General features: G+C 40.1%; 1 protein-coding gene across 4 annotated transcripts in view; it reads right to left on the bottom strand.

The window, feature by feature from the left end:
- Nucleotides 1–59: 59 nt before the first annotated feature.
- Nucleotides 60–12,031, bottom strand: part of LOC111268654 (uncharacterized) — a 48,319-nt gene continuing 36,347 nt past the window's right edge. For 3 of the 4 annotated variants that reach the window (XM_022847769.2, XM_022847771.1, XM_022847770.2), the window contains exons 8-19: nucleotides 9,008–9,103; nucleotides 8,628–8,776; nucleotides 7,153–7,309; nucleotides 6,828–6,966; nucleotides 6,389–6,594; nucleotides 4,941–5,125; nucleotides 4,342–4,522; nucleotides 3,320–3,457; nucleotides 2,908–3,102; nucleotides 2,026–2,157; nucleotides 1,335–1,492; nucleotides 60–1,108 (exon numbers count right to left, since the gene is read on the bottom strand). In XM_022847769.2, the coding sequence (XP_022703504.1) occupies nucleotides 1,060–1,108; nucleotides 1,335–1,492; nucleotides 2,026–2,157; nucleotides 2,908–3,102; nucleotides 3,320–3,457; nucleotides 4,342–4,522; nucleotides 4,941–5,125; nucleotides 6,389–6,594; nucleotides 6,828–6,966; nucleotides 7,153–7,309; nucleotides 8,628–8,776; nucleotides 9,008–9,103 (1,785 nt within the window). In that variant the 3' untranslated portion in view covers nucleotides 60–1,059. The remainder of the gene's footprint in view (nucleotides 1,109–1,334; nucleotides 1,493–2,025; nucleotides 2,158–2,907; nucleotides 3,103–3,319; nucleotides 3,458–4,341; nucleotides 4,523–4,940; nucleotides 5,126–6,388; nucleotides 6,595–6,827; nucleotides 6,967–7,152; nucleotides 7,310–8,627; nucleotides 8,777–9,007; nucleotides 9,104–12,031) is intronic. The other variant, XM_086971760.1, reaches the window with a different exon arrangement.

Genomic DNA, 12,031 nt, shown 5'->3' with positions numbered 1-12,031 from the left:
CTTGAAAGCCAAAACAAGGATTTTCTGCCAATTCAACGCTCAAAAGTCTTCAAATCACGCAGTTGATTATCGTTCTGCTAAAACGGACAAGGCTGGTATGCTTTGTTTGTAATGCTTGATTCTGTGCTTTTTTTTTATATCAGTTGTTTATCCGCGACAGGAGCTATAACCATCACTTTCATAGCACTCTAGTAAGAAAATGGTGATAAAAACAAACGAGCTGTTGAAGTAAAAGTAACTGTCATTCTAGCTAAGTATTTGTTGTGGTGGTACAAGCCACGTTTGTAATTATTGATGGCCGAAATTAAATGGGAGTGTTTGAGTTAAGTACAATCGAACCGAACTAGGTTCTGGAAGGCTTGGCGAAATAACGAATTCATAGAAAGACGCATTGACACTAAGGCATATTTTTCTCGACTGAAATAATTAACCGAACGACAAAAAGCCCTCCGTTTGAGATTAAGAGACAATATATTAAGTATTAGCAAATCTGTCAAAAAAAAAATAAACAACATTTGATGAATCATCGCAATAGGAATTGGCGGGTAGATCGCTGACGGATCATTTTTGTGTGATTAATGTAAGTTAAACAACAAGCGTTTCTTGGCGACTCCCTTGTCGTTCTAGCATCAATATACAGGCGAGCCTGCCGGTTTTCATTGATGTTCCACATATTCACGCACTTTGACTTTTCTCCTTATCATTGGATAGGCGACAACCTTTTTGAACAAAAAATATTACTAATTAAGCTGTCGTTATATCTATCGTAGGGCCTTCTCAGCATTGTTGCATAAAGTCATCATGATGAAGGCGGCTACTGTTCGCTTTTTATTTATCGAGCTGACTGAATCAGAGCTGGCGGGTAAATCCAGCGGAGAAGCAGTTATTGTGTGTAGTCTAGTTGAGGACAAAATGGGTGTCTGATGCCTATAGCAGAAGCATACGGAGCGAAAAAACGCCTCTCGATGGCTGCCATCCGTTTCGCCACGGCTGAACGCTTCGTACTTCAAATATACGCCTTATTATACATCTTATGCTGCCGATAGGATTCCTTTGGTACTAGACTAAGTCTTCGGCGCGTGAGGCCTGATCCAGTGCACTAGTCCACCTGCAAAATTATAAACAATTATTATATCCTAACCTTAACATAGAGAAACATAATTTTTTCTCTTATTATCGACCACGCAATACATGATTATTATTGATAGTCGCAGGTTGAGAGAACAGAGAACTTTAATTTTTTAGGTCAAAGGTCAAATCAATCCATTTTTCTAACGGAGTTCACAGAATCATAATCGATAATTTCATAACTGAACCTTAAGAAGATGACTTACTTTCGCTGCTCATCACTATCGGCCGCTTGGAAGTAATAGGTCTTCTTGACGTGGAACAATTTAAACGCGTGTGGCGTTTTCGGATCCACTGCGTCACCTTTTTCTAGGAGGGACACTAGAAAGCCTGGAACAGGCGTCGATGTTAGCGGCAATTTGTCCTATGAAAGAAGTAATAGAGTGAAAGACAGAATGCCACAAATTTCGCAGAAAAGAAATAGTGTTAACACAATTATTGGCATTACCAAAAGCATAGATCTATCTAACATAATTAATATATTCATGTATAATTAATTCAAATGACATGAAATTGTGTAAGCAACAAACCGGTTGGTATTAAAGTAAAGCACATAGGAGACTCAATGATAAATCAACGCGCGATCTTTGGAGATTTAACAATTTTTGAAGTGCTATACCTCACAATATAAAAAGGAAGCACGTACAGGAAAACAGTGAAACTTTGTTTCTATAACGCCATTTTTGAAGATCTCGAAAATTACTACAACAAAAATTACCATCAGGGTTAACTAATATTAACGAAATGATATTATTACCAATTACTATTATGTTATATCTGTAGCTACCGATGTATTAACTCTTGCGGTGCATACACAACACTAAGACAACTTGCTTGAGGAATAACCGTATTAGAAGAGAGTACTCATGTAAAAAGGCTATAAAATCAAATACTGACCTCCTGATTTTTGTATGAGTAGAGAACAAAATCGGGCTGTAACGCAAACCATCTTTTCGACCAAGTTGATCGGCCATTTGTCCTTAACCGGAGTGGACCGCACATAACGGCCTTGTCCGCATGCGGTAAAATCTAAAATCAACATTAGTTAGTTTAAATTGCGCCTCTGATTGATAATGATATCACGCGCTGAAAACTGTTGTACTTCATATTCAGTATCCTATAATGTTTATTACTAATTACGATCGATAATGATAATTGATTTCATTATTGGAAAACGTACGCACAAGTACGTTGCACTGTAATAGAATGTTCCGGGCCTTTCTGTCCGAAACTACCGTTTAACTTTATACTGTTAAATGAAATGTTGCCATTCTCACGTTTGTTGAGCTTTCGTTCATCCATATCATGTCAGAGAATAGTGTCTATTCCTTACATCTGGAAGATGATCCAATTTGAGCGTGCAATTTTGTTGGCATCTTATATAGACATTTTTACTTCACAGCTTGGCAGCAATAAAGAGTCGACGGTCCACCATTTCTAGCGCTAGCACGAAACACGTGTCTGTTTACGAACGGTTTCAAACCTAGGCCCCACCTCACCACTAGGTATCCCCAACAGGCAAACACTCTATTACATCACACGGAATACCTCCAGTATGAATTTCTTTCCCTGCGTATTTTGGTGATGCGTGACGCACAGCCGCCACCACTGACTGCGATGTACCTGGTACTCACCGCGCAATATAAGATTTACAAACTTATCGAATCCGGGACCGGATCACACAGACCGTGTTTTCTTTGCCTCGGATTTCGAACGAACTGTACTACCCGTTTTAACTATGAGTCATTTTGACACTGCTGACCTATCGTTGCTACTTACGGGCGATTCCGGCAGTGAACGAATGTTGCACTGATCGCTGTTTTCATCGGTATCGTTGCTAGCTGATTGGACATCTTGCTGATCTACTCCGGCGCTTTGCACGAGCAGCTGATGACACCGGTCACAGACACGCAGCAGACGAGAGGCATCATACGCCAAGCGCATTTTCTGAGATAGACATTTGCGACATGCCACCTAAACACAGCGAACAGCAAGTAAAAAAATAAACTCAGCTTCTCTCTAGTCGCGTGACAGGGGGGATTAAAAGGAGCGGTACGAATCAGTGAAAAGAATATATATTCAAGTGGTAGAAAAATAAAGGGCACTCTTTGCTGAAGAGGCTCATTCAAACATAATCTAAATGTGTCTTAGCTAGAGTGAATTGATACGTTGAGATGTTCGATTAACTTACAATTCCACAGGCGTGGCAATGGTGTTTCCATCGGCCGAAGGTGGAAAATGGCGTCGCACAGTTCATACAATGACTAACCTGGTCACTTCGAACTAGTCGGGGAGCTGACCGGCCAAGATCGAGGCTTGCCATGGGACTCTGAAATGTTTTTTGTAGTTGAATAAGTTAAATTATTTTCAAACTATTCATTATATAGGCGGTCATTTAATTCAAAACTTTTTGAACTAATGAGTAGCTTCATGTTTAGTTAACAGTGAGCAAATCTTTTAATCTGTACTATAAGTTTCTAGAGCCTTGAAACAATATTTTGGCGGCGGTGGCTTTTCCGAAAAATGAGGTAATTCCGAAGATTTGTTCACGTCGAAGGTTATCTGAAAGCCAACTCGGGACACAACAGCATTCGGGTGCTAAACGTCTTTCAAGTTGAGCCCACTCAAAAACACTATCAGTCAATTCAGATTGCGCCCCTTTCCAGAGCAGTCGTCTTTTATGCTCTAAAAAAAAAAAAAAAAAAAAAGTCAAAAAACTAGGGAAGGATCGTAAGTTTTAACGAATGTATATGTTGTTTAATCGAAGAAACAAGGATTTTTCTTTAGCATAACACTAGCTGACTAACATGGTCAGTAAATAGCACTATATAAGCCCCAAAAAACAGGGTTAGCTGGCTTCAGTATTCACGCACCCTACCAAACGTGTGTTTACAGTAAATCACAGCCTAACAGATGATATTAGCCAAAGTACCTATCACGAGGCAGTTGTACGATGGTGCTACGTAGCTACAGGAAGCTCAGGCTCTACAATGCGTTTCGAAGCGTTATTGAACTCGATTACCAGGCATCAGTAAGATGGAAGCAATATGGATTCAACTCTGAACAGGGACTGTTATTCAAGTAGTATAGACACGCCTACCGTGGAGTTTAGCTTATTTAAATCTAAGGAAGCACGAGCGCTGGTCCATTGTGCCGGTATTATTTGCTCTCAGACTATGCTCTATTAGCCATGGTTAGATACGGTGTTAGTACCTTCATACTGTCACACTGATCATTTGAAAGCTGTTGTTGTGATAAGTCACCCTCCTGTAAGGATAAGCCATTTCCATTAGGTGAATTATCTCTGTGCACCTTGAGGGAACTTTTTTTCTGCGCCAGGTCGTGCACCGCCTTAGCCAGAACTTGCATCCATTCGAGTTTTTCGCCCGAGTTACTGTCGAAAAAAGGACGTAATCACATAAACACGATGATTAGCGCTGGGCAACCTAAAAAATATTTACTTTTTACAGGAACGTTCTTGCTCTGTGGACAACAGTGAAATAGCTAATTGGGTATTTGTAGGGACGGCAATACGGTATACATCAATCGAATATGATTTCTCATAACCGGTTATAAAGTATTTATTACACTGTTTTCATGATCCTGCGAGTGCTATGAGTGAGGTTAGGTTTTTTTTTGCCCGGCTTCTATGTGCTACACACTTACCTGTTCCATGTGCCACTCATTCCCGTTTACACTTGCCAGGCTTTCATTAAGATAAAGATATTATTTAATTTAATTATGTGAAAAAGTGTTAATTAGACACATATGAGAAACATTACGAGACAACAGCTTTTTTACATGACACTTACGTTGTGCACAGTTCGATGCTGCGTCCGGTGTTTCGAATGTAAAACGTGTTAGGCGTTTCGAGATTATCACCCTCTTCGACGATTAAGCCGTCCATGTCAAGTCGGGCACGAACCCGCAATGGGGGACCAGCTCCCACACGCTGCGAAATCAGCCGTTGACTACATAGCAGTACTAAGTCGTTGAACTGAAACCCGCGTCCCACGACCATCGTTAGCGATAAGCCCCACGCACGAACATACAACAACAGATACAACATGGCAGTCGCCAATATATGAAAGCAGAAAGAGTCGAAAAGCTAGCCCATTAGTGTTAGTATGTTGACCACGAACGACATATACATACGTAAAAGGTTATTAGGCTACCAGTATGAAGTACAAGATGTAACCAATAGATCAAATATTATCGCCTACTTCATATTGATTAGGACAAAAGTCTCTTGACTGTTCGAGTCCTTTTTACATTTGCACTATATTAAAAACGCAACATATAAAAACCTGTTAATAGATGTTTGCCTCTTTCTGTATATCTGGCGTCTACCTATGAGACATCTAATTTCCTTGAATAGTTACGGATGAAAGCTTTATAGAAACTGGCATGTTTTTTTTCTAACTACCCAGAAGAATTATATGATTAATTAAAATAGTCACATTTGTAGAACACAATACCGTACGTATAGGTTGTAATAGCATTATTTACGGGCTAGCTCTCAGTATTTACAGTATCTATGAAGGAAGTATCACTGTTTAGTGAGTCTATGAGACAGAGAATCTCACGTGCTTAGTACGTATATTTTGCATTCTAAAGTCTTGAACAATCCATAAACTTTAGAATAGACTTATTCGCAGGGTTTTAAAGCTTATGTTTTTCTAAGGTGACTGATTTCATAGAGAATAATATTGTAAACGCCGCCACAGTTTACACACAAACGACTATTTTTGCGAAATAAACTTAACCATTTCACCAATATACAGCGTAATTTTACTGTTACGAGCTATTCATATTCTTTTTTTTTTTTAATTAGAGGTACATCGTCGCTAAGAAACCGATCTATTAAAAACCGGGTAAGGCAAAAGTCTTTTGTCAATTTGAAGGAGGCACTTGACCGTTTGAGCATCTTCATCTTACACCTACCAACCTAGCAAGAGATTAAAAAATTATTAAAAAGAAAAATAAGAACGAAAAAGTCCAATGAAAAACGTCAGGTCATTAAATAGCTTCTTGTCGAACTGCTGAGAGATCTTTGCTCCGCCCTGTACTACTAAAAGTATAATTGATAATCGAACATGACCTAGGGCTCTGTACTTAACTTCCGACAACAATTTTAAGTGAAATTTTATTCCACTTTATGTGACACCGACCTCTATTTCGTTACTACCTGATCATGATACGTTATCGATTGCTCTATACATACAAATAGATAAGTGCTGTAACAGTGCCTAGTACTTACGACAAACAGATGTCGCTCCTGTGTATCCCCACTACGAGCGGAGATCTTCGTTACGCGTCCCTCTTTCAAGAGCTCCCTAGAGGGGCTCACCAGGTCCATGACCCCTCCAACGAGATCTTGGATCTCTAACAATTTCTTAAACTTATGGATTTTTTTCATCGCCTCATTAGCATGTTGAGCTGCTGTTGACACCAGTTCTAGAGCCTCTGCCGCAAAGAAACGGTATATTGACGAAACAACATTTAATCAATGAGCCCACCCAGATACCCTTTAGACTATAGATCGATATGTTCAGGTCGCTACATTGTAGATATTTCGCATTGTCGCCTATGATTATAGCGGCCATAAATGCGAAATGTACACATTATTATCATGCTACCAACATCAGTAGTAACTATTCTTTCATCGAATTTCAAATCCGGGAAATGAAATAGCTTACTTTGCGTGTTGTCTCTATCGGGAGAGTCTTCGGGCAGCTTTTTGAGGTACTCTTTGAGCAGCAGCTCGTAGCGCGGAATACGTTGGACCGGTGTGAGCATATGGTGTGATACCTGCAACTTACCGCACTCCGGTAAACTCTACAGGGGCAACGAGATGATAGCGAAACAAGACGACAATAGAAACGACAGATTTAAAAAACACCGTGAGCATTTGTGCCTGCCTCAAATTTTGGCTGATCTTTTTTTTTATTGAAAATTGAATAGATTCATTGAGACATCTATCAGCATCGAACGTGTGAGGGTAAATAACGATCTAGGACATACATGTACATAATCCATGATGGCTGCGAACCGAGGCTGTTTCTGGTACCACGTAGCAATTAGGTGCATGGCTGTATCATAGTTCTTGACATACTCTGTGTACATTTTAAGGAAAGGCGCCAATTCGCGCATGAGATCTCCGATGCCTTGCCTTAGTTCCCTGTACCGGATAAATGAAAGTAACGAATGTATATCATAGGTGTGAAAATTATCGAGCGCATTTAACTAACTATAATTATTGAAACACCATACACTACCAGTAAATAATCAGCCTTTTCCTATTGGTTCCAAGTTTGATTTGTTTTGGATGTTGCAAATTGGACTACGCAAGAGCCTATCGTTTGGTGTGGAAAAAATATTAATTTTTGCTAGAGAAATCCTTTGCCGGATTTGTCTGGCGAGCGAAAGAAGACAAAACATAAACAAAGTAGGAACTGCTTGGCCTAGCTCAAAGTGGCTACTACGTTCCATAATTGGCCTCCCACTGAAGTCTGCTCTACTATTTCTATATGTTAGGAATCGAACGTCGGTGGCATTTATTCAATTACTATTCTAGTGATAATGGCCCTGCAGGCCTTAAATTTTCAATGTGTGCAGAATTAAATTTCAAAAAAATTGAATAAATACATGTGTCTACCGAGTAGTATTTGAAAAGCTCAAATCTTGCGGAACTGCAGCTCTACGCCCCGTAAATATTGACCGTTAATAGTAAAACTTGCAACGATGTTTATAATGAGTTATTTTAAGGTGCCGTCACTAAGCAAAGCCTCTCATATAATGGCCTTTCACCACCGCAAATATACTGTCATTAGTGACAATTGAGTTCAATCTCAACATCAGCAGCCCGCAGGGTTTCTGCTGATTTTGAGCGGAATCACAAAGAACGAAGTCGTTACCAAAAGCGGGGCGGTAGGACTGCGAAGCCCCTTTTGCCTGCCTAGATGGTGGGAAATCAAACGCGTGCGCGGTAAAATTGAAATCGAAGTCACAAGATGGCGAACAAGAGTGATAGCAGGTTCTTTGCTGATTGAACTTCTCCTACTTCTAAAGAGAGGCTTTGGTCGCTAAGAGAGCTGTGGTATACACAGAGCGCGATCCAATCAGACACCGTTCGGGCTTCTGATAAGCGTCTGAAGCGCGAACGATAGGCCGAGAACCTGTACACAGCTCACGTCTTCCTAGGTTACGGGCTAAACGTGTGCGGTGGAGGCTACGTGGTCATGCGGCCTGGTTATTAACGGAAGGCCGAAAGACGAGACTCACAGTTTGGGCAACAAAACATTAGGCCAAGTACCATAGAAAAATAATACAATAGAGTTTAAAGAACGGCGCCATATGAAGGCAGTCGTTTGAAGATAGAAGAAGGACCTAAGACAGACAATTAGGTATGAGCGCCGGTTGAGACGCCAAAAGGGTCTTGAATCTATTTGAGTTTATTGTTCATTGCTCTATGATCTTATTAAAGTATTTATACAAACCAATTCTGAAGGCGTTCCTCGAGTTTTGGTAGGACAAAATCATTGTGGAGCTTGTAAAGCGACTTCAGATTGGAGAACATTTGGGTGATGACCTCTTGCGAAAACATCGGTGTTGCTCGATTCTCTTGATCGACACGAAAATGGAATACCTACAAACAGATGCAAGAATGAACGAGTAAATTTCTTTTCTAATAGAAATTATAGTAGATTTCAAGGATAAATGTACTCTTTGAACGTTTCGAATTAACGTCTGTTTCTGTAAATTGTGTTACATTTTAGATATAAAATTTTTGTTTGTCATAAAACGGCTTGTATCTCGCGACGCAGCCTCATCAAACCGGAACGTTAGTCTTGGTGAACAAAGAGCGCAAACCACCTACTTGGTCCAGCAACGTCAAAATTGCGACATAGGTTCGTTCCGTCGTAAGTAATTCGTAGGCAATTTCCCGGAGCGCGTTTTGGGTTTTCTGTTGGTGCTGAAAGGGATTATTATGAATCAAAAATTTATTTGATGATCACGTAATCACAACTGCAATCTAATGTTGCACTTAATTACCATGCTCCAAGAAAAAATATGCAATGGAGCATTTCAAAGAATCGGCCAGTTAAAAATTTACTTTGCTCAAGTAGAATAAAAGAGTTCTATTATATAAAGTGTATTTCTTCTCCTGTCAGTATAATTGTCTGTACAATAGACACTATCTGTGGTACTCAGCAGTGCCAGCTGGCAAAGATAACCCTCGTTTATTTCTCATCGGAAATCCTATTATGAAAGTCTACTATATATATATATATATATATATATATATATAGAGAGAGAGAGAGAGAGAGAGGGGGGGGGTACCGTTTTATGTATGTGTATAAAGAATGGTACTTTTTATTAAGACATAATATGCCGGCCTTTTTTTACAGGAATAGACTTTATTTCTACGATCAGTACACAGTAAACGGGTGCATCTTATATTTTCTTCGTGTTACTTAATTTAATTTAATACTAAATAATTTAATAATCCCCCTGTTGCACCAACCGACTTCAATCGTAGAATTATTCAGCAAAACGGTTCCTTGCTCTGCCGCGTAACAATCATTGTGCATTAGTCTACAAAAGTTGCCCACGCACTAAATACGGGCCAAGCCGGACAGCTTCTTAGTCTACGTTCATAATCCAGTGTTGTTGTACTAACAACAACAGCATGCCCTTAAATCTCGTAATCAAACACATTGCTATTGCATAACCAGTAGCTCATCTAGTCATGCGAAGTATCGTAGAAGGAAATTTTATCACTTACGGGTGATAAAATCCGCATCTGTTTCAACTGAAGGGACTCCTATGCCTGATAGTTCAAACCATTGATAGTAGAGTTCGTGCAAGTCGTTGCAAATGTCCCTGAACAATCGGAAATATAATACAAAAACTTGATTGTCAGCCAAGGGAAACCAAATGACGCTTGGAGAACGCTTACATAACTGCGGCGGCGATTTTATTGGCAGGTAAATGCGTATAAACGTTGAGGATTGCGATAACTATTGAGCGCAATGGTGGGCATACGCATGGACTGAACTCCGCGTGATTATCTACTACACGGCGCCTAACTGCCGGCGGGAGGCCCTGCATATATATATATATATATATATATATATATATGTCGAGACTTATTGGGGTCTCACATAATAATGCTCTATACATAATAACATAACGGGTTAAAATCTGGGCATTTCGGCGGCTGTATCTGCCAATCCCAGAACAAGCTGGTGTTCTCAAGCAGCCAACGCTTCATTAATAAGCCTGTGTAAGCTAATACACCATCCTGCTTGAGGATGTTGATAATGTCCTCATTGATGCGTTGAAGACATGAGCTTCGGCCGAAAATTTGCTTCTACCCATCACAGGCTCATGCTTCAAATAGCGAGCAAGCCAACGATGATTTTTGCGGTTGATAGTTGAATCGATGATGAAAAATTTCTTAGAGAAAAATCGGAAATGACCTGCTGCTTCATTCTTCGGAGAGTTCATTAACAAAAAACACGCAAAGAGCATCTGTTTGGCTTTTATGACCCATAAGATGTACGTAAGATCTTCGTAAACAATCCGTGACATCCTACTCATTTAGAATATCTTCACTAACGCCTGATTGAAACCGAAGAATCACTCACTTTTGTGCGGCAGTAATTAACTTTGAAGTCTGCATTGTTCCCTTTATGTCGCGGACTTTTCGTTGTGCTCTGCTAAAGCTTGTCCCTTCTGCAGTCGCATAGTCATTTACGATGCTGTACGCCGCCGATTTCGGGTCACCCCAGGAGCTAATAATCTAAGTAAGGCGTTCGTCTATAGTACGGAAATTAGAAAAGAGATGACTTTGTTTCAAAATTTCAAAACGACACACTATTCTTTGCCCTTACGAGCTCCTTGATCTATTACAAAAGGAACTGGTTTTAGTCTGGTAGCGGAAGTAGCGGATGAACGCATGCTCGTTATAACAAACAGCCCGCCAGTCTGACTAATTACCGGTGCCCAGTGCGTGTCATTGCAATTCGTAACGTCCTGGTGTAGAAAGAAGCACTTCTGAATCAATCACTCACGCCCCGAAGCGTCATTATATTCGCTGTTAAGGAAGGCGTCCCCGTCTCAGCAGGTTGGCCGTTCGATTCACCGTTACATTGCACTATTTTATCTATATTGCGGAGAGACAAAATAGTTACGACAGAACAATAAATCGGACACATCTGAGCTGAAGTGTTCGTTGTCTGCTGAATGTACGTTGCACCCTGCTGAGTGTGTCGTCAGGACACGTTCCGACTCTTCATTTCAGCGCTTTCTTGGCGCGTGATGGCAAACATCTTGACGCTCTATCGATACGAAACAAGATTCATGTACAAAGTATTTAGCGACTACAGCGAGAGTGCTTGGCCTGCCAGTAAACGGCTTCCAGAATATTCAGGAGAACGTCCTATTTACGCGACACGAATACGGGGGATTAGCAGCGGACAAAAAACGGAGATCAAACTAAGATGAAATTGTCTCATAAACAAAAGCCGTAATGGGCATCAACATCCATCGGGGAATCGACACAGTTATTGACCCACAAACTATTTTTTACGTACATGAAATATGCTTGTTTGGGCCCTGGTATTCTTTATCCGTATTATTCAGAAGTTTCGAAGGAAAAACGATCCGAACAATCGGTATAAATAATCTATGCTATTATCGAATAATGGCTGAAGTGACGTATTTAGAAATTGCGATCGTATTCTGTTGGGTTGCTTAGCAACGTGCGGGTAACACCCTTAAGTAGAATAAAATATTATACCCCAACATGTAATATCTACGAAGAACATTCATAAAATTCACATTCTGAACGAAATTCCAATTTTAACTTCGCTCAAGAAAAACTATTATATCATAT

This window comes from Varroa jacobsoni, unplaced genomic scaffold, assembly GCF_002532875.2.
Source record: "Varroa jacobsoni isolate VJ856 unplaced genomic scaffold, vjacob_1.0 scaffold_1306, whole genome shotgun sequence".
NCBI lineage: Eukaryota > Metazoa > Arthropoda > Arachnida > Mesostigmata > Varroidae > Varroa > Varroa jacobsoni.
This window is presented reverse-complemented; position numbering and strand designations above follow the sequence as displayed.